The sequence below is a fragment of the Chelonoidis abingdonii genome, chromosome 15 (genome assembly GCF_003597395.2).
Source record: "Chelonoidis abingdonii isolate Lonesome George chromosome 15, CheloAbing_2.0, whole genome shotgun sequence".
In the NCBI taxonomy this organism is placed as follows: Eukaryota; Metazoa; Chordata; order Testudines; family Testudinidae; genus Chelonoidis; species Chelonoidis abingdonii.
The window spans coordinates 39,063,282-39,086,113 of NC_133783.1; the positions used below are offsets into that span (position 1 = coordinate 39,063,282).

General features: G+C 44.6%; 1 protein-coding gene across 3 annotated transcripts in view; it reads right to left on the reverse strand.

Moving 5' to 3' along the window:
- Nucleotides 1-15,516, reverse strand: part of PPP2R2D (protein phosphatase 2 regulatory subunit Bdelta) — a 48,263-nt gene extending 32,747 nt beyond the window's left edge. For 2 of the 3 annotated variants that reach the window (XR_004376406.2, XM_032799697.2), the window contains exons 1-2: nucleotides 15,358-15,511; nucleotides 14,896-14,988 (exon numbers count right to left, since the gene is read on the reverse strand). Coding sequence is in view for 2 of the 3 variants with exons in the window: in XM_032799697.2 (XP_032655588.1) it covers nucleotides 14,896-14,988; nucleotides 15,358-15,364 (100 nt within the window). In the remaining variant the exon portion in view is untranslated. Of the gene's footprint in view, nucleotides 1-14,895; nucleotides 14,989-15,357 lie in introns of all 3 variants that reach the window. The other variant, XM_032799696.2, reaches the window with a different exon arrangement.
- Nucleotides 15,517-22,832: the final 7,316 nt, after the last annotated feature.

The following is a 22,832-nucleotide window of genomic DNA, read 5'->3' on the forward strand; positions in this document are numbered from 1 at the left end:
TAACTGCACACCGCACCATAGTAACTCTAGCTCAGGAACCATCCATGCAACAAACCCCAATGCCAACTCTGCCACTTCTACACCGGCAACACCATCACAGGACCTAATCAGATCAGCCACACCATCACCGGTTCATTCACCTGCACGTCCACCAATGTAATATACGCCACATATGCCAGCAATGCCCTCTGCTATGTAACATCGACCAAACTGGACGTCACTACGGAAAAGGATAAATGGACAAATCAGATAGTAGGAAGCAATAACAAAAACCTGAGGTTAAAACACTTCACCTCCCTGGTCACACAACAGCAGATCTTAAAGTGGCCATACTGCAGCAAAAAAAGTTCAGGACCAGACTTCAAAGAGAACTGCTGAGCTTCAGTTCATTTGCAATTTGACATCATCAGCTCTGGATTAAACAAAGACTGTGAATGGCTTGCCAACTACAAAACTAGTTTCTCCTCCTTGGTTTTCACACCTCAACTGCTAGAACAGGGCCTATCTCCCTGATTGAACTAACCTAGTATCTCTAGCTTGCTTCTTGCTTGCATATATATACCTGCCCCTGGAAATTTCCACTATGTGCATCTGATGAAGTGGGTATTCACCCACGAAAGCTCATGCTCCAAAATGTCTGTTAGTCTATAAGGTGCCACAGGATTCTTGCTGCCTTAACAATGAGGAATTTCGGAGGACTTTTTGAATGACTCAAACACGTACTGGAATCTTCTGAACCTTGGTCAAAGGGTTAAGTACTGAATATATGAAGTCTGTTCTTTGAAGTGTTGAGTTAAATTGGCAAAAACTTTAAACTTCTAAATAAGTTAATTTCCTTTTAGGCAGGTTTCACTTCCATGATTATAAGAACAGTCCATAAATTCTCTAACCATCCACCACAATCCAAGGGTAGACAAGTGTTTTAACTCTTTTTTTTTTGGTGGAGTGGGGGGGTAAAAAAAAAAACAAAACAAAAAAAAAAACAAACCACATGGAAAACCTTTCCCCCCTTCTTCTTGATCCTTTTGTCATGCTGTGCTACCCTAGCCTCCAGCACTTTCAGCTCTTCTTTATGCACGGTGCACAAACCCATTCTCTTTCCCTTACAAGCCACTTTTTAAAAAAAAAAGCAACTACATTTGCAGGGCTTTATTTTTTAAAGTCACCACACTAAACGATGTATTTTTAATTACAGTTGTTACATAAGAATATTTTTCTTCCACTAGTTGCGGGACCACCAATTTTCTCTACTACTAGAATATATCAGGTAACCCTTGACAAGAGGGAAGTAATCATTTCCAGAATTTCCCATAAAAGTGAGGAAAGAACAAGTAGCATCAACATCATAATATCTTCCCCCTGCCCTTTCGGAAGAGACAAAATAGATTTCTGGGCCTATTATACCACGAAGCACTACTCTTGGGAGTGGCACACCCACAGAAAGCTATGAGATTAATTATGTATTACTTGGAAACACTTCTAAGGGCTTGTCCAACTTGCTGCCCTGCATGTTTCCTTGAGGGCGACAGCCTCACTCTGCCCAAGAAGCAGTCATAGGCCTCAGCAAGTGCACTCCACTTGTAAATTAGGCAAGAAGGCAGGTTTTTTGGGATTTATATGGTTCTATAATGCACTGTTATTAATCAGGCAATGATTTCTTGCTATCTTACTGTGACAGAATGGAACTGAAGGTGGAGTATATTCTTACTGGAAGTAGTTCTGTTGATATAACTTAACTGCTCTCTGCAAATCTACTGTGCAGCTTTGCTCCCTGTAACGTGATGGTTTAGGGAGGAAGGAAGGAAACTAAAATGTCATGGGACACATGACAGCTTCATAGTTGTCAGTAGCCATTCCTAGGGCCACTTTATCATCCTGGAATTTACGACACTCAATCTCTATAGATGGAACCCATTCTTTTTGATTTCATGTCAGGGCATTTTAAATGACCACTTTTTAGGAAGGCAGTAAATGGAAGTCTTGCTCAGCAGCTCAAAACACTTCTGTTAATGTGTGCAGAAGAGTGCTGAAATTCAGGATAAGTACTCAATATTGAGATGCCCCAATTCTTCACAGTAACAATGAGCATTTTCACAATGTGGTTCTAACTACGTGTATAACTTAAGGTACCGTAGAGCAGGCCTGCACAACGTGCGGCCCAAGGGCCACATGCGGCCCGCAGAGGCTCACTGTACGGTTCGCGAGGGGATTCTAAATCCCGCGCACACGGTGTTCTGCGGGGAGCCCAGAGCCCTTTGAATCCCAGCCGTGGCTCCAGTTGATGGGCTGGGATTTAAAGGGCTCAGGCTCCCCTCAGCGGCAGGAGCTCTGGGCCCTTTAAATTCCTGCCCCAGACCTGCAAAGCTCCGGGTTCCCCCAGCCGCCAGAGCCCTGGGCCCTTTAGTTTGCCCCTGAGGGCTCCCAGTCACCTCTTCACCTGGAAGCCCCTGGCTGATTTAAAATCAAGTATCAACTCCCCACCCCCAACCTTCCTTTTTGGCTCACAGCTGATTTGGTGGGGTGGCGCTGGGGAAAGAGGGTTTGTTTCTGCGGTGCTGGGGGCGGGGTGTTTCCACAGGGCCGGGAGGTGCTGGGGGGGGAGGGGTTGTTTCTGTGGGGCCGAGGGGTTTTGGTCCTCAGCTGCTTTCTTTGGAGTAATGTGGCCCTCGCCGCTTTACGAGTTGTGCAGGCCTGCCGTAGAGGGAGAATAGCTTCTCCATAATGAAGGTCAAAAACAGTTTCCATTATTAAAGTCATATTTTTGCCTGTTTGCTTTGGTCTGTATAATTGTTTTGGCCCGAAGACCCCCATATTTACTGTAAAGGCATAGGGCAGGGGTCGGCAACTTTTCAGAACTGCTGTGCCAAGTCTTCATTTATACACTCTAATTTAAGGCTTCGCGTGCCAGTAACATATTAACGGTTTTTAGAAGGTCTCTCTATAAGTCTATATATTATATAACCAAACCATTATATGTAAAATAAACAACGTTTCCAAAATGTTTCAGAAGCTTTATTTGAAGTTAAATTAAAATGCAGATCTTATCAGTTTAGTGTGATCCTTGCCTTGCTTTTCCTTGCTGAGTTCTCCAATGTCTGGCATGTATTTGGATACAGGAATGCCTCACTTAAAGTCATTTTGATGTTAGGGAACATGTTCGTTTAAAGTTGTGAAATGCTCCCTTCTAAAGTCATTTGGCAGCCGCCTGTTCTGTCCACTGCTTGCAGGAAGAGCAGTCTGTTGCAGCTAGATGGTGGGTGGTTGGAACCAGGGTGGACCAGCAGCCCCCCATTAGCTCCACCCTTCCCTAAGTTCCCTGTGCAGCAGCTGTCCCTCCCCCTAGTGCCAGGTGCTGCTCCTGCCCTCTGCCTTGGAGCTGCTCCCAGCAGAGACTCCTTCTTGCTGTACAGGGGGCGGGAGGCAAGAAGGGGGCTAATGTCAGGGTGTCTCCCCTCCCCCCCGCTCCTGTACCCAGTTTACCTCATCTTCCCCAGAGCAGGGGGGGACACAGGACGGAGGGAGCTTCTAGGCAGTAGCTGTGGTCTCAGATCTCAGCAAGCTGATTTAATTAACAGAGCAGTGTACTTTAGCCTGGTGTCTGCTACTTAAAGGGGAAATGCACATTTTCTCTCTCACACACAGGGTGTGTTTCTCAGTCTCTGTCTGCCCTTCCCCGTTTCCTGCTGTCTTGTAGAGTGTGCGAGTTAACCCCTGAGGGCTCAGTCAGTTGCTAGTTCATTTAGCAGTAAGGCATTTCCTGGGAAATATCCCATCCTCTGACTCCTCCACCTCAACTAAACTTCACAATTATCATCACCGTGTACCAGTATTAAATTGTTTAAAACTTATACTCTATGTGTGCATATCTAATATAGTCTTGTCTGGTGAAAAAAATTTCCCTGGAACCTAACCCCCTCGTTTACATTAATTCTTATGGGGGAAAATTGGATTTGCTTAACATTGTTTCACTTGAAGTTGCATTTTTCAGGAACATAACTACAACGTTAAGCGAGGAGTTCCTGTACTTTAAGCTGCCTACAGGCTTCTGAGTGATCAGTTGTTAACCGGCTGGCAGGAGGTTAGCGGCTGGAACCCTAGACTGGCAGCTGAGGTGAGTGGAGCAGGCGACTGGTAGGGCTAAGCAGGGCCAGAGACCTGGACCCTGTCTGGCAAGGCCAGAGGCCTGGACCCTGTCTGGCAGGGGCACTATGCTGAACTTCAACTGGAAGCAAGGCGATGGGGCTGCAGCAGGGACCCTGGCTGGCAAGGGGCCAGCTGCCGGAACCCCAGAGCGGGGGCAGGCTGCGCAGTTCAGCCTGTCCTCTCTCTGGGGCTTTGGCCGCTGGATCCTGCCAGCCGGGTTCTCAGCCTGCTGCCAGCCTGGGGTTCCTTCACCCAGGCCAGCAGCGGGTGCTGAGTGGGACCGGCAGCAGGACACTAGCTGGCAAGGGGCCAGCAGTGGGAACTCCAGAGTGGCGGCAGGCTGAGCCGCTCAACTGGCCACCATGTGCCATCAAAAATTGGCTCGTGTACCCCTTTGGCATGCATGCTGTAGGTTGCTGACCCCTGGCTTGGGAGAATGTTTCTGTAAAGTATGCAAAAAAAAAAAAAAATCTTTTGGAATGACAAGTCATTTAAAATGTATCCTGATTTGAATCTGATTGTTGTCTAATGTTTGTCTTCTTGTATCTCAAAATCCACCTACTACTGTCCCTTCAAATTTGCATATAGTTACATCTTTTTGAAAAGTTTTAGTTAAGCAAAATTAATGGAGTCTTGGATTGTTTTGGGATCCAATCCTGTCCAACTCCATTAAGATTTTAATGTGTTAAAAGACATCTGCTTTCCTAGATTTGTTAGCTACGAGAAGAAAAAGGAGAGAGGGAAAGGGCTGAGGACATGATCAACACCACAGGACGGGAAAAACAGCAGTTGCTGGAGTTCAGCCATGAGGAGGAAAATATCTTCACTTTCACCCTCTTCATAGCGTGTCACTCTATCCCACAGAATAGCTATCCCCAGCTTTTCATGGTCATGCCCCCCCCCACCTCGGGGGCAGGGACCATGGCTCACACGGGGATGGACAGTGATAAGGGGGATAAGGCTGGGGCCACAGCTAGGGGCATGTCAGGGGCCAGAAGCGGAGCCACAGCCAGGGGCCAAAGCTGGGGTGGGAGAGGAGTTGCAATCAGACTGCGAGGAAGGACGCGGGTGGGACGTGATGGCAGTCCCTCCCTGTCTCCTTGTGGTGGCTGGGCTGCGCCCCTCCCCAAATGTTCCTCTGTGCCACCCTAGGGGGGTGTGCCTCACAGTTTGAGGACCACTGCCACAGAAACAGAGGCGCACAAGGGACAGAAACACACAAGGGGGCAAGAAGCAGGAGAAGGTAAATATACAGGATTATGCAGTCAGAGGGAAGCCTATATTTTCAAAAGGAACTCCTTATGGTATTCTCTGATTGACATAGTTCCAGGAGTTAGAAAATATGTCCAATTAATATATTAAAAGAGCATTTAATTTACTTAAATTATTTGGAAGTTATTTCAACTGTACTACTGGCAAAGTTGTTTAAACGAACACTTAATTATTATAAAATCCAGCTGGTACAGAGCGTAGTACAGGGGTCAGCAACCTTTCAGAAGAGGTGTGCTGAGTCTTCATTTATTCACTCTAATTTAAGGTTTCGCATGCCAGTAATACATTTTAACATTTTTAGGGTTCTTTCTATAAGTCTATAATATATAATTAAACTATTGTTGTACGTAAAGTAAATAAGGTTTTTAAAATGGTTAAGAAGCTTCCTTTAAAATTAAATTAAAATGCAGAGCTCGCTGGACCAGAGGCCAGGACCCAGGCAGTGTTGAGTGCCACTGAAAATCAGCTCGCATGCTGCCTTTGGTACACGTGCCATAGGTTGCCTACCCCAGGCTTAATACAAGCAGCCTGTTGACACAAAGAGTTTTTTCTAATTACATAAATATACTTAGACTAATGTAATGTCCCCATGTGGACTCAATTACACCTCTACCTCAACATAACGCGGTCCTCGGAGCCAAAAATCTTACTGCGTTATAGGTGAAACCGCATTATATCGAACTTGCTTTGATCTGCCACAGTGCACAGCCGCCCCCGCCACCCCCGTCCAAGCACTGCTTTACCGCATATCAGAATTCGTGTTATATCAGGGTAGGGATGTATTCCAGTAGAAAAGTGTCTTTTTTTTTCACTTTAGCTTAAACCCTTCCCGAGCAACATAAGCTACACTGAAGGCAATTCTATTCTGGAATGAGAGTGGGGCCACTTGGTAATTACACTGTACCCGTATAAATGGTCAAATTTTATTATATAAACAAGTCCATGTGACTCATGGTCTTTACAAGACCCACCTCTCTGCCAGTCTCTTTTTCAAGGTAATAACCAAATATTTTTGCTTTACAGGAGCTGAGTTGGGAGACAGAGGGCAGTAGCTTTCAGTGGTCACACACTATAGAACTGCTGAAATGGACCCAGCTGCTGGGTTGTTGTCTGTTTTAAGCTTACAGAGACTGAACAGAGGCCAACCGATGGCCCCATCCTTGGGGTCTTAGGCACATCCTCGGGGTGCAGACCCTCTGTCCAGTGCTCCCTCTCCCCCATGAGAGTTGGAACCCACCCAGCTGTCTAGCCCCTATTCTCAGATTTCCTGTTGCTTAAACTCACCCTACCCCAGAGTTCTGCCAAAAGATGAGAGAGTCTTCTGGCTTTCAGTTTAACTCTCTCCTGAGGCAGTACAGTAATTGTTGCATATAATGCACTCAGACACTTTACTTAGGCTTCATCTACACTGGACTTTTGTCAGTAAAACTTTCGTCATTCAGGTGGGTGAAAAAGAAACATTCCCCCGAACAACAAAAGTTTTACTGATGAAAAGTGCCAGTGTGAACAGTGCTTAGTTGGCAGGAGGGCTCTCTCCTGCTGATAAAGAGCAACAACACTGCACGCATTTTAGCAGCATGACTGTGATGCTAAAAGGTGCGTAGACACAGCCTCAGAGTCACCAATGCTCTTTTACTTAAGAGAGAAAACGGAAGACATTACAGATCATTTAGAAAAACAATGAAAATCCTAAATGCAAAGCCTCTTGTGAGCTCACTCTTTCCCTGGAAGCTACACAAGCAGAGGTCTTGGCTGCAACTTTTTCGCTCAGGGGCGTGAAAAAAAAAACACACCGCTGAGCGCAGCAAGTTACAGCGCTGCAAAGCGCCAGTGTAAACACTGCCCCAGTGCTCGAAGCGCGGATCCCAGCACTGTAAGCTAATCCCCACAACATGGTGGAGTACCTGCAGCGCTGGGAGAGAGCTCTCTCCCAGCGCTGGCGCTGCGACCACACTTGCATTTCAAAGCGCTGCCGTGAGAGCGCTCCCGCGGCAGCACTGTATGGCTGCAAGTGTAGCCATACCCAGAGTCTCTAGCCTCATCAAACCACTACATGCTGGGCTGCAAGCTGCTACATGCTCGGTTGCTTCTTCCTTATCGTAAGCTGAAAAAAAAATGGTCACAAAAAGAGCTCCTACCTTTTTGTAACTTTTAGCCCGCTTTGTCAGGTGACATCCTTCTCAGCCTCCTCAGGTGATCACATTCCTTCCAGGTGACCTCTCCCCTGATTAACTAGTCTATTGTTTAGAGCTATTCTGTTTCAGTGGGAGAGCACTTCAGATTTATTGATGTTCTATTGTCAGGCCTGTACCTCTACTCTGTTGGAATTTTGGTCCAACATGGAAGCAGCAAAAAGACAACAGAAGAGAAAGGGCTGAAACTTCAAAATGGAGTTTGTAGCTTGGTAAAGATACATACAGAATATTCATAATCTCAGAGAATGCAAAAACTGTACAGAGTACTCAAATTGTTAGAGCATGACAACCTGATTTTAAGGTCTCCTATTTTAGAAGTGAGAAGAACATGCTCCGCATATCCACTTTTGAGGTGGGGCTCTTCCTTTTCCAAAGGCTCAAAATCTTGTTTTTAGCCTTACCAGGTTATATGGTACTCAAAATTTTAAAAAAGTTATAGGATTTAATGCTAACAGCCTTGCTCCTCAAGACAGTGTATTTTGAGGAACTTATCTGGCCAGCTTTTTTTAAAAAATAAGTGATTACTGTCTGGAATGTTCACAATAGTCCTGGTGGAACTGATCATTGAGCATAGAGTGAAGGTGCACATAAATGCAGTTATTATATGACTATCACCACAATATGTGGACATACACATGCAAGATATTTTAAGTCTGACAAAATAGTATCTATGCAACATTGCTTCTAAGAATTAGTCTGTACCTAAAGCACAGTCACAGCCACGTATATTTGAAATTCCATCGATTGTAATGGGTGAGCACCTTCTGTGACGAGCTGGGGCTTCTGTCTGAACCAGTTCTGAACTGTGGAGGATATTATGAAATTGCATCATGAAATTTCAGTGGCACGGAAAGTCTATATGTATGTGGATCCATCATGAGTTAGCAGGCTGTGTTATGACTTTGCCAGGCCAGAGACAACTGAGTGATGAGCACTCAAAGATGGTAAATTCAAAGTATGACACCTTAGGACAATGGGTTTGTTCCAGCTGGGCACTTCCTCCTCTTGTCTACGGGCAAGTGAGGAGGGGCAGCAAAAGAAGCTGGCAGGCCCAGTAGGAGTCTATATAGGAATTCACAAGGGGAACAGTGAAGGAGAGCCATTTTGATCAGATTAAGATGAAAGAGACTGCTCAAAGGAGAGGTTTGGTATGGCAGCAGAGGACTGCACCTGCCTGTCCTGACAGAACACAAATGATCCCCCAAGTACTCCCAAGGGAAGGATGAGCTACTGTGGACCGCTACAGTACAGAATATACATCCTAAATATCTGTACTCTCCTGTGCTTTACACAATTCAAGATAAGAGAACACAAAAGTATAATGCTATACCCACACATACACACTCTGTATATGCTTCACAACTATTACGTGTCACTGAGAGTTAAACTGTAAACCAAAAACTTCACACTTTTGGGTGGAGTTCTGGGACAGAGATGTGTTTTAAGTAGTGGGGAGTCTGAAGGGTCAGTGCCATGCCAGAGGGACTAGGTGGCTAGATATTGGGTTCCAAAACTCAGGGCCTTGAGGGGGAAGGGAGAATATATGTCAGATAGAAAGTCTGCACCCTGAGAATTTGCCCAGAGACCCCAAGATTAGGGCAGTGTCTGGACTCCACTCAGCCTGCAGAAGCTTGAAACACCCCAGGGATCCAGCAGACAGGGGGTTGGATTCCCCTCAGAGCTATCCAAATAAGTGGCCAAAATGGGACACTTGCTAGAATGCGTGACAACAACATGCAGATATCTGCGGGACTGGGGCCTAAACTCATCCCTTTATTTCAAAGAAGGCTCAAGATACACCAATGTCCAAATAAAGCTTAAAATATGATAGAAATTCAAGCTACATAAATTCTTAAAAGGAACACTTGTGCTTTCTAACAGTGTGATTGCTTCACAGAACTTCAAGTATAAATTGCAAAATATATATATAGTTAGTATTTGATTAAGGAGACAGCATCTTTAACACTGTCCAAATACCAACACACAATGCTTTTAAGAGAAACATTTATGACAGTGTTAACAACCGTGGGAAGCCTAAAAAAAAATCTCAAGATGTCAGTGTAATAAGGATCTTAGGTTCCTTCCAATATTTAGGCAGCTCCCTGACTTATCACCCCTGAAATTAAAACAGGAAAAAGGTATATAGTGAGGCCAGACAAATTTTAAGGTTATCCACAGTACTCTACTAACCAAATTTGAAAGTGACTAATGCTTGGTCTACACTAGGGAGTTAGGTCAACATAAGTTGCCTTATGTCAACCTCATTATGTCAGTGTCTACACTACAATGGTGCTTCCGCTTAAGCAAGTGGCCCATTATAGCAACATAGTACCTCCACCAGGAGGCACAGTGCTTATGTTGATGAAGTTAGAGCAATGCAGTGTCTGTGTACACAGTGTATTACTTACATTGTTTTTTGTCTCCCCCTGTGAGCCCTCCTCCCACACCAGTGCTGACAGCTGGGTGCGGGCTTCCAGCCTCCCCCTGCCCGGCGCTGACATCCCAGAGCTCTGTTGCTGCCTCCTGGTGTGAGATTGAGTGGGAAGGAGAGCCTGTCCAGGGTCAGGCTCTCCTTCCTTGCCAAATCCCTCATCAGGAGGTGGCAGAAGGACACCCAGCTGTCAACCCTGCATGCAGGGCCCACAGTGGGAGCCTCAGGGCTGACTAAGTTGCCAGAGCTCAATTTCACAGCAGAGAGCCCACCAGTAGTGAAACTGACAGTCTTGTAAGTTTCACTGCTATTATTAATTCTCATTTTGTCTCCAGCTCAGGCTGTAAGCTGATCCCCAGAGCAAAATGTGAACTAAAAGCAGCTGTGAAACTGACAAGAATGTTAATTTCATTGCTGGTAGGCTCCCTGCTGTGAAACTGAGCCACCTTCTGGGTCACTGTGAGCCCAACAGCTGCCTGAGAGCAGGAGGTGGGGGAGGCAGCTGTGAGCCCCCGCATAGAGATGAAGCTATCAGCCTCAGGGCTGCCAGCTCCAGCTCTCAGTGTCCCACAATGCCTCACTTCAGTCAGTGGAAGAGCACCACCCACAGAAGAAGCAAGTACGCCTCTATCTCGCTATAACATGAATTCGGATATAAAGCGGTAAAGCAGTGCTAGGGGAGGGCGGGCAGGGCTGCACACTCTGGTGCATCAAGGCAAGTTCGATATAACATGGTTTCACCTATAATGCGGTAAGATTTTTTGGCCCCTGAGGACAGTGTTATATCGGGGTAGTGGTGTATGGATATGAACTGCTGCTTTAATTATTGCGGTGGCTGTATGCCGACTTAAGTTGACTTAATTTTGTAGTGTAGACAAGCTCTAAGGAACATGGTCATACCTTTTGATCTCAAGGATGCAAGCATATCAGTATGCTGATATACACAACAGACCAGTTTTGTTGCTTTCTTGTTTGTTTTAAAGAATTAATTTAGTACTATGTCTGCTGAAAAACTGCAGTCTTCTATCGATCAGATAGGGCAAATTAGAGAAAATAGTAAGATCAATCTATCACAGTTCTAATTGGTGTTTACAAAACATTTAAACTGAAGCCTACATTTATAAAGTAACTTTAAACAAAGTTAAGCAATCCCAGAACTATCATTGCCTGTGAAATCTGGGGTTATCAACATGGAGGCTTTAGGCAAAATATTTCCCTGAAATAAGGAAACTACAATTGAGATTTAAACAATCCACTTTTAAGAAGTCTATCTTTGTTAAGTAACTGAAACGCTTGGTATTATCAAATTTCTTTCCCCAATACCATTCTTCAGCTGTTCTCAAATTTTCCTACTTTGAAAACTACATCCTTTTATATGCAATAAATCTAATATCTATCATCATTTTGTATGACCAGTTTACAGCCATCACGGATAACCTGAAACAGCGCACTTCCATTTATTTAAAGATATACATATAAAAAAACAATTTTATATCAATCTCAGCAAAAAAGATTCACTACAATTTATAATAGCTATTTCAGCACAGGGATAGCATCAGAAAGAAAGCAAACTTCAGTTTTCTATATTAATCAAATAGGTTAAAAAAAGTTTTGAAAATGTACATTTCAGATAGAACTTACCTGTATCAGCACATAGTAACAATCTGAATAGATTATATCTCACCACTCAGAATAGTATTTTCATTAAAACAGCATCATAACAGAAACAGATGCTGAACATGATCTTTTAGGTTAAAGAAATACCTCTAACTTTAAAACTAAAAGCACTTTTAACTTCCTCAATAGTTGCAAACTAAACATGAGTACTTAATAAAAAGTTTATAGGAAAAAAAAGTCTCCATTTGTGAATTTTATGGATTTGACATCACTTTGTGTACTGTCATTTTCAGATTTCTTTGTAGAGTTAGTTTTCCCCACTTACATCTCTTTTTCCTTACAGCAAAAGATAAAGACAATTAAAAAATATATATTTGTAAGACCACAAAAAGTGACAGGAGATTTGCTGTTAGTAGTCTATACCATCAAGACAATATTGCAAGCTGATAGTGCCCCATCAAATCAGTTTATATGGACAGCTTGGTAAAAAAAGACTGAGATTAGACACCACAATTCAGTAATCAAGGCCCAACCTCAACACCTAAGATCAAATACTGCAACACTCACTATAGGTGCAGACTCTCAGACTTCAGTGAATGCCACAATGACAAACAGAGGCACAAGAGCAGAGCCCAAAGAAGGACTGAGGGACCAGTTTTTTTTTTAAATGTGATTATAAATATCCTTGTTTAAAGACAAAAGGTGAGAGAAAGAACTCTAACAAATGGCAAAGGCTAACAGTATTTCGAGGGTAGCAAATTATAAATATAACTAAGGTTTCAATCCTGTAAAATACATGTGCTTTCATATCAATGGGACTACTTACAGGTGTAAAGTTAAGCAAAAGGTAAAGCATTAAGCAGTATCAGGAGCAAATAAGTCTACAAGATTTTGATTTATACTGGGGGGGAGGGAATAAGGTTAAAAAATAAAAAATGATTTTTAAAATGTACTTTGATATAGAGCTAACGAAATGTCCCTCATCTGAAGTCCATGCTTTTCATATAAAAATTATTTAAGACACTCTTCAAAAGCACTTAGAAATAAAAGATCCAGCTAATACCTTCAGTTGACTCAAATTTTACCATGAAAGAAGATTTTATGAACAAATGGATTAAATTTTAAATCTCAGACAAAAGACTGAAAAAAATGCTAAGAGCCACAACAACACATGGATAAACTTTTACAAATACTGGGCTCAACTCACACTTGAAGGAATGGGGTTAAGTAGGGCACGGACCTCACTTCCCATGCCAACAAAGAAGCCCGCTGCACACAAGGGGATTCACTCATATTATAGGGTAGCAAACACCACCCTCATGCTCTGTGGGATACACAATGGAAGGGCAATTTTAGTATGGTGATGTGTTAAATAGGAGATCTGTTGGTGAAGGTTGCTTAGAAATAAGCTGAATCAACACATTATCTAGTAACCCTGGCTGTACCCCTTCTAATGAAAGTACTGTCTACTTCAGATTGCACTGGCCAGCAGTTATGTGAGCCTTGCAATACTAGAGGCCATTTTTGGGTAGACTTTCTGTCACCTTGAGGCAAGATCGCTGCCAGATTAATGTAGCTTATGATGCTAAAGTGAATGAGGCCACAACAGGTGCTTGTTTCACTTAGGCAGAACTCCTGTTGATTTAATAGGTACTTAAAATCAGGCCCATAGTTGGAAAGTATGTTGTTAAGAGTTTTATAAGTTATAGCTATATAGTTTTTCCTATGAGACTATGCCAAGGGATGAGCTTAAGTGTTTCTAACTTGCAATACATCCTGTAATGATGTGCATTGGATCTTTGATAACACACATTTCTTCCACATTGAATTCTGATGTTACAAAATCACTGAATGAGGTAGTAAAATGTACCCGCTATTTAGAAAGGACAGAGCTTCTGATTATATACAAATGTCCTGGTAATCAGCAGTGACTGAAAGGTAATTTTATCATAGTAAATATTTTGCCAAAACTGGATTGTTTCTTAAAATATAGGCAGGGGTGGCTCTTTAAGCTTTTTCATGGACAACAGGTGTAAAGAAACAAAAAGATAGTGTTCTAAGAAGGCCTGAAAACCTATCAATATAATTAATTTACATAAATTCACAACTTTAGCGTGTGTTACAAGTGTAGAAATAATCAGCTGACGCATTCACCCATCTCTAGTCTGAATATTATCTGCTCTAATAAACTGAATCTCTTCACATGCCAGATATTTTGGAGGCAATGCTGTTTCTCCAAAACAAAAGTAACATGAAAACTAAAACGGTCTCATAATATTTTTGCAGTGAAAAATAATATGGATGAAACAAACTATGCATGGGAAAAATACATTCAAAAGTAATTCCAGAACTAAGAACAATGCACGCAAGTAGCTAAAGTATGTGTGTGTTTTTATTTTTAATGTAGTAGGAACTCAAATACGTGAGGCAGCATATGACACCCTCTTTACAAGCGTGTATCTCAAACTGGGACAATCTGAATATAGGAGATCTTTTAACAACAGAAACTAACTCATTGAAACTCATATAGCAACACTATACACATCAATCTTGATTATTTAGAAGGAGTGGACTTTTTAAAGCAAAACGTAGAGCATTTCGGAATAAGAATGGCAAAATGATAAACAAGTCTAACGTATTTCAACTGCGCTTAAAAGGGTACTTATTTCCAACCCAAATGTCCTTATTTATAGCTTTCAAATGTTGGCAGGTATGAATAAAATCCTTCATTGCTACAGTGAAATTCTAAACACCGCTTTTTAAATTCCTTCCTAATGAAGGAGTCTCCCTCTCTGCAGAAGGCAGAAACTTGACATGTCTGACTACCTTTCTTTAAAAAAAGAAGAATTACCACTGTCAATACCCCATCTCCCTGGTGATTATAAATGAAGAAGAGGAGGAAGCCACCTTCTCTGTTATGCTATCTTGTGAGAGCAAGCCGTTCTGAAACGCACAGGCACTAGCTTAGTCATCGCATCCTCCCCCTCTTCCTACACACACCCCATCCTCCGGGATTCACGCTGGGGCAGGAGAATTGCAGCATCAGCACCGACTCCTCGCAAGAGTCGATAGGCGCGACACGTTAGACAAAAAGAGGTGTTGGTGTCTGGGTCTAAGGTGGGGCTGGATTAAAGTGAATGCAGGACTGGGAGTCACTGATACACCCGACTGGGGACCCCTATGACACGGCGCTTCCTGCTCAATCGCGGGCCGCAGCGCCCGGACCCCACTTCTTACCTTCTGCCACGTCCTCGTCGATAGCCCCCTTCACCTGGGAGAAGCACCACTGGAAGTCGTTACTACCTCCTCCTCCGCCACCTCCTGCCACCCCTGCGGAGACAGAGCGCGGTGAGGGCGAGCGGCGCGGGCAACCCCAACTCAACCCCCAGGGAGCCGACCTGACCCCTAACCCAGCCCCGGCTCCCCCACCAACACTGGCCAGGCTCCTCAGTGCCGGGCCCAGCCTGGCTCCGTACTGCCCGGCCAAGGCCCACACGCGGTCCGGCTCGGCCCCGAACAACCCAGCCAGCCCCACCGAGCCAGCTCGGCCTCCCATGCCCCGGCTCCGCGCTGCCCGCCCAGGCCTGACTCCCTGCCCGCCCCGGTGGGAAGGCAGAGCGCCCTCCACCCAGCCCCTACCCTAGGCCAGGCCCAGGCCTCCCCAGCTGACGGCCGCGGCGCTGCGTGCGTCCCTCTCACCTGCCATGTCGCGCAGTGTGTCTGGGGCGGGGGGCTGCGGGGCCCACGAGGGGGAGGCGCCGGCCGAGACCGGGTCAGAACCGCCGCCGCACACAGCTGCAGCCGAGGGAGGTTTTGGGGTTTCAAAATGGCGCCCATTGCCGGTCGGCCTGATCCGGTGACGTCATCCGGCTGCCTCTCTCCGGGAGGGGAAGCTGGGAGCGCCGGGGCGGTGCAGGAAGCAGGCGGAGCCGGGCCCGAGCTGTGACGATGCGGGTACAGGGGCAGGGGAGGAGGGTCTGGCGAGAGCGTGGGGGCGTGGGGCCTGGAGGACATAGGCTGGCCGAAGAGGGAGGCCTGCTGGGCTGGGGTGCCCGCACTGGAGGTGGTGGCCTGCTGGCACCCAAGAACACAGCTTGAGGAGGGGCAGTTTATCCCATTTGAGCTGTATCGCCCGCCAAATGGAAACCTGCTTAGCTGGGACGAGGGGGATCCTGAACCAGGAGGAGGGAGAGAGGCTGAAGTGGGGTGGTAGCTAGGGTATCACCCAGTGCTTAATTTGTGCCTGTTCTGAGCCCTGACACCTCAGGACTTAGCAGTTCTGAGCCCCGGCACCTCTGCGCTTGCTGTGTCAGTATGAAAGTACAGATGTTGCTTGAGCACCAGTACCTCCTTCATTACCAATTAAGCACTGCTAATGCCAGGCTGGGGGAAACAGTTCCTTCAGGCTGAGACCAAACGGGCATCGAGGTGGTATAAGGTAGGGGAGCATGTCGGGTCCAGTGTCTCCCTAGATTGGCTTGCTGGGGGGCGGAGGAGGAGTTCTGTCCTTCCACTGTGCCTGCTCCCCCGCCCCCCAGCACGCTTGGCCCCTGTCCCTGGCAGCCAGGTCTGAGCAGGGAGTGGAAGGGGTGGGACCAGCAGCTTCTCATGCTAGCCATGCTGGATCACTGTAGCAGCTGCCTAAAAGAGTCTGGCTGGGGAAGCGGTGGTGGGCTACCCCCTGGCTGGGCCTGGCTGCTGGGGACACAGGCCGAGCAAGCTGGAGCCCCCACTTCTCCAGGCATATTTCTGACTTGCTCAGCCCCGTCCACGGCAGCTGGGACTGGGCGGGGGGTGGCTCAGGCAGCTGTTGCACAGAGCAGCAACCTGGAGTGGCCAGCTTGAGCCACACAAGATGTGTAGGGAGAGCAGCCAAATGTGGTGGGGAGACGCAGGGTACGTCTACACTACAGGATTCCGATTTTACATAAACCGGTTTTATAAAACAGATTGTATAAAGTCAAGTGCATGCGGCCACACTAAGCACTTTAATTCAGTGGTATGCGTCCATGGTCCGAGGCTAGCGTCGATTTCCGGAGCGTTGCACTGTGGGTAGCTATTCCGTAGCTATCCCATAGTTCGCGTCTCCCCCGCCCCTTAGAATTCTGGGTTGAGAGCCCAGTGGCTGATGGGGCAACAATCATTGTCGCAGGTGGTTCTGGGTAAATGTCGTCAGTCATTCCTTCCTCTGGGAAAGCAATGGCAGACAATCATTTCGTGGCCGTTTCCCATGGATTGCCCCTGGGGCAGATCGCCATTATGCAAAGCACCATGGAGCCCATCGTCTTTTTTTTTTTTAAACAGTCACCTGTTATGTGTACTGTGATGCCGCGGACAGAGGTCTTGTATACTCCAGCGCTACAACAGCAGCATCAATTTGCTTTTGATGATAGCAAGATCGGTATTAGTTCTTATTCTGACCGTCTGCATGCGGGGTAAATTGGCAATGAGATGACAGTTATCTGTCGTTCGGTACTGTCTGCTTGCTTATCATGGGTGCCCTGGATGAGATGGCCAGAGGCACAAAGGCAAAACTGGGAATGACTCCCACGTCAATCCTCCTTTATGGTTTCTAAAAATAGAGTCAGTCCTGCTTAGAATATGGGGCAAGTGTACTTAGAGGAACCAGTGAATCGAGAGCACAGCTGCTCCGTGTCAGATTCCTGCGAAATGATGCATACATGCATTTCCGAGGGAAGCCCCTGCAACAACCCCACTGTTGCTTCCTCCTCCCCAATCGCTGGGCTTACCGGTGGAGTGGTCCCCCCCATTTGTGTCATGAAGTTATAAAGAATGCAGGAATAACAAACAGTGACTTGTTAGTGAGATAAAATGAGCGGGAGGCAGCCTCCCGGGGCTATGACAGTCCAGGCAGAACAAAATTTCGCGGGGCTTTTCCTGTTTACCTGGCCACTGCATCCGAGTTCAGATTGCTGTCCAGAGCAGTCACAGTGGTGCACTGTGGGATACCGCCCGAAGGCCAATACCGTCAATTTGTGACCACACTAACCCTAATCCGATATGGTAATACCGATTTTAGCACTACTTCACTCATCGGGGAGGAGTACAGAAACCGATTTAAAGAGCCCTTTCTATCGATGTAAAGGGCCTCGTAGTGTGGACGGGTACAGCGTCAAATTGGTTTAATGCTGCTAAAATTGGTTTAAATGGATAGTGTAGACCAAGCCACAGTGGGAGATGGACAGAGCCCACTCTGGCAGTAACGCTGGTTGGGTAGGGTGAGCGCGGCAGCCCTGGGCTGGGTGCAGGGTTGGGTTGCTGAGCAGAAGAGACACGTGTCCTCCCCTTTAGATTGTGGGACCCCCCCAGTATGGGGAGACACAGATCATCTCTGGTACAAGGTAGCAAGAGAGGAGCAGGTGGGATGAAAGGGCTGAAGTGTTAAGTTTAAACACAATGCTAGCTAACCTTGTTTCTATCTCAGTTTGGCTGGTCGGTGCAGCTAATGTTGGATAAACTGTAATGAAGGCCAAAATCAGAGGCAATAGAGACACCAACTTGGTATGCAGGTCCTGTTGGAATCCTGGAAGTGGGCAAGCAGAAGCCTGGTATGCAGGTGAGAGGTAAAAGGATTGGACCTGGGAAGGTTAGGCAAACATCGTCTCCACACATCTGGGCACTCAGAGCCAGCATTGAGCCCTGGTGGTTGCACAGCGGAGAGCAGTTGCTTAGCATTATCCTGTGAGATCAATCAGGACAGAGAGAGTAGATCTATACTGGTGTTTCCATTCTCCATGCCAGTTTATGCAGTCAATTCAGTAACACCATAATCAACAGGCCACAAAAAGGGGTAACACTATCAGGAAGATATTTGGCTTCTGAGTATATTTTTAAACAGAGTTCCATTTAGTCCACTGTCATCTGTAACCTATCATTTAAATCAGCTTCTGTACCCAATGACTGGAGGATAGCTAATGTGATACCAATTTTTAAAAAGGGCTCCAGAGGTTGTCCTGGCAACTACAGGCCAGTAAGCCTTATTTCAGTACCGGGCAAATTGGTGAAACTATTGTAAAGAACAAAATTGTCAGACACGCAGATGAACGTAATTTATTGGGAAATAGTCAACATTGTTTTTGTAAAGGGAAATCATGTCTCACCAATCTACTAGAATTCTTTGAGGGGGTCAACAAGCATGCAGACAAAGGAGATCCAGTGCATATAGTGTATTTAGATTTTCAGAAAGTCTTTGACAAGGTGCCTCACTAAAGGATCTTAAGCAAAATAAACAGTCATGGGATAAGAGGGAAGGTTTTCTCATGATTGATAACTCATTAAAAGATAGGAAACAAAGGGTAGAAATAAATGGTCAGTTTTCAGAATGGAGAGGGGTAAATAGTGGTGTCCCCTAGGGATCTGTACTGGGCCCAGTCCCATTTAACATATTCATAAACGATCTGGAAAAAGGAGTAAACAGTGAGATGGTAAAATTTGCCGATGAAGCAAAACTACTCAAGATAGTTAAGTCCCAGGCAGACTGTGAAGAGCTACAAAAGGATCTCACAAAATTGGGTGACAGCAACAAAATGGCAGATGAAATTTAATGTTGATAAATTCGAAATAATGTATATTGGAAAACATAATCCTAATTATACATATACAATGATGGGGTCTAAATTAGCTGTTACCACTCAAGAGATCTTGGAGTCATTGTGGATAGTTCTCTGAAATCATCCATTCAATGTGCAGCGGCAGTCAAAAAAGTGAACAGAATGTTGGGGAATCATCAAGAAAGGGATAGATAAGACAGAAAATATCGTATTGCCTCTATATAAATCCATGGTACGCCCACACCTTAAATACTGCGTGCAGATGTGGTCGCCCCATCTCAAAAGAGATATATTTGATTGGAAAAGATTCAGAAAAGGGCAACGAAAATGATTAGGGGTATAGAATGGCTTCTGTATGAGGAGAGAGTAATAAGACTGGGACTTTTCAGCTTGGAAAAGAGGCGACTAAGGAGGGATATGATATAGGTTTATAAAATCATGAGTGGTACAGAGAAAGTAAATAAGGAAGTGTTGTTATTTATTCCTTTTCACAATACAAGATCAGGGGGCAACCAAATAAAATTAATAGCTAGCAGGTTTAAAACAAACACAAGAAAGTAATTTTTCACACAATGCACTGTCAACCTCTGGAACTCCTTGCTAGAGGGTGTTGTGAAGGCCAATATAACGGGGTTCAAAAAGGAGCTAGATAGATTCATGGAAGATAGGTCCATCAATGGCTATTAGCCAGGATGGGCAGGAATGGTGTCCCTAGCTGGGAATGGTTTGGAATGGGATGGGCAGGAATGGTTTGCCAGAAGCTGGGATTGAGTGACAGGGCATGGATTACTTGATGATAACCTGTCTGTTCATTCCCTTTGGGGCACCTGCCATTGACCACTGTCGGTAGACAGGATACTGGGCTTGATGGACCTTTGGTCTGACCCAGTATGGCTGTTCTTATGTTCTTAGTATGCTGGACATATTTTTGCTTTTAAATCCCCCATTAATAGTAGGCTCCTCTTCCCACCTACCCCCCTCTTTCTTTAGTCCTCTGTTCGGAATCCTGCACTCTGAGCTAATACCATTGATGTATTACTGAGTTTTATCATCTTTATTTCTTACTCTTATATTTTTTTTTCTTTAAACAGCCATATGTCTTTACAGTTTTAAGGATCTGATTTAAATCCAAAATAACAAGGAGAATTGAGAGTTGATTAACCATTCCTTGTTAAACCATGCCATTCTGGTATGGAACTAAATAGTATTATAGAAATGTAGGAGTTGAAAGGACCTCGAGAGGTCATCAAGTCTAGCCCCCTGCTCTGTGGCAGGACCAAGTAAACCTAGACTATCCCTGACAATTGTTTGTTCAGTCTGTTCTTAAAAATCTCCAATTCTAGGAGTATGTACTGCTCACATTTCCTGCTTGGAATAATGTTCTCCTTCACATACAACAGTAGTCTGTCCACCTTTCTTCCCAAGTGGTTTTTTTCCTCTTAATAAATTTTAATGCTCACAAAATGTATTTTTGAAGTCCTCTATTAATGTGCAGGGACATTATAGAGAATGGCATCTGCAAATGTCTGTCTGCAGCCCTGCCAGTGTACATCAACCATGATCTATTTTAGAGAGACCAGTCTTAGAATAGTTTAGTCTCTATGTCCACTCAAAACCTCAGCCTATGAAAAGTTCACTAATAACTTGTATTTTTTTCTAGCTAATGCCTTGCACAGCTAATCTATAGTATCAGTCACCCAAGAAATTTAATTTATACAACTTTATACACAAATGGTACTTTCATAGAAAAATGCCCTGAATCTTTTTAAAAAGGAAAATGGTGTCAGTGTATATTAGAATCCCTTAAAAATCCTTTAGGCCTTAATTAATTAAATGCAGCATACCACTGAAGTTGCATGTTATTCATTAATGCCAATTGGATTTCCTATTTTAAAGTGTTCTTTTTAAAAAAAAACTTCATCCTGGAATGATACGACATGAAGTAATAATATGGACCCCAGTCTTGAAAGCTAATCCACGCAGGTGCTACTGAGGGCTCCACATGGGTGCAGGAGTCCACCCAGGCATATCATCCTGCAGGATGTGGGCCATAGTATATCTTCTAGAGGCTCAAATCTCCATTTAATTCTGACAAAGTCATTTTGACGTTATAAATGTGGGACAAATGTAATGTGATTTCAATTCATATTAATAGAAATAACATGTTTTTAAACTAGTATAAAACCAATGAACACTTCTTAGGAGTAGGATGTGCATATCTAGGTTACAGACCACATTTATTTATTGCTTCTCCCCTAGTCTCATTTATCTCGTTTTCCTGTAGACTGGGTTGTTTGATTAAATATACAATGAAAAAGAAGACACCTGTGTTATAGAAAGAGCCATTGCAACACCATAGTTAACATTGCTTTCTATTTTGCACTTAAAGTGAGAGTTTAACGTATGTTTTATATGAGAAACACAGTAAGTGAAATCCTGACCCTATTGAAGTCAATAGAAGTATGTCTGTACTGCATTTGGGAGGTATGATTCCCAGCATGAGTAGACAAAATAGCATTGTGGATGTTGTGGTACAAGCAGCAGCTTTGGCTAGCCAATCGATCTCAGACCCAGGGGGTTGGGTTGGCCTGGACTTGGTCAGCGAGTCCAAGCCACTACCATTGCCGTAACGTCCACCCTGCTGTTTTTAGCACACTAACTTGAACAGAGCTAGCAAAAGTCTGTCTACCTTTGTTGGGAATCATATGTCTCAGCTGCAGGGTTAGATGTTCACTAAGAATCTTGTCATTAACATCAGTGAAAACAGCATTTCACCTAGTGTATCTGCCCCCAATTTTCAGTCAGAATCTCTTTCTCAAGTAAACCTTGAATTTTCTGAGGAATTTCAAGAAGATTGGTTAATTCATAAATGTCTAAGGCTCATAATTTTTTGAACTGCTCTAGCTCAGTGGTCCCCAACACGGTGCCCACAGGCACCATGGCAGCATTTCGGCGGCGACGCCTCTTGATGATACTGCCTCTCAGCAGCGTTTCGGCAGCTGCTTGTCCAGCACCCACACTCCTCGGCGGCTAGTCATCTGGCGCCGCCACACAGAAGGGTCGGGGACCATTGCTCTAGCTTAAAATGTATGTAATCAGAGTTTGGGCTCCTTGGCGTTATGCAATCATTTTGTTACATAAAGAAAAAACAGCATTCTTTGTCATAATAATCTTTATGTGCCACAGGTACCCAATGGAGGATATATGTGACTGTGACTTTTCCAGAAATGTGCAGAACAGATAGCAGGCCAGAAAGTTTAGGAGAACTACCTTACCCACTGTAACAGAGTAGTCAGCAACTCTTAATCTTCCCTTTTGGGCACGGTGGTAAATGCAGGCACGTTTTTACAGTCCAGGGCAGCACAAGGTGATTTGAGGTAGAACTTGCTTTGGACTTGGATACGCACTTGCTATTACTTAACACTCATCTTAAAAAGTGTTAGAGGGAAAAATCAGATATACAATGATCACAAATCCCCATGATCACAAAATACAAAAAGAAAAAAGGTTACTTAGAGAGAGAGAATTCTCTAGCTTTCATAGTCTTTGGAGCATCAAAGTTAGGACTGGAGTTCAGGGGACATGATGTGTTTGGTATCTCAT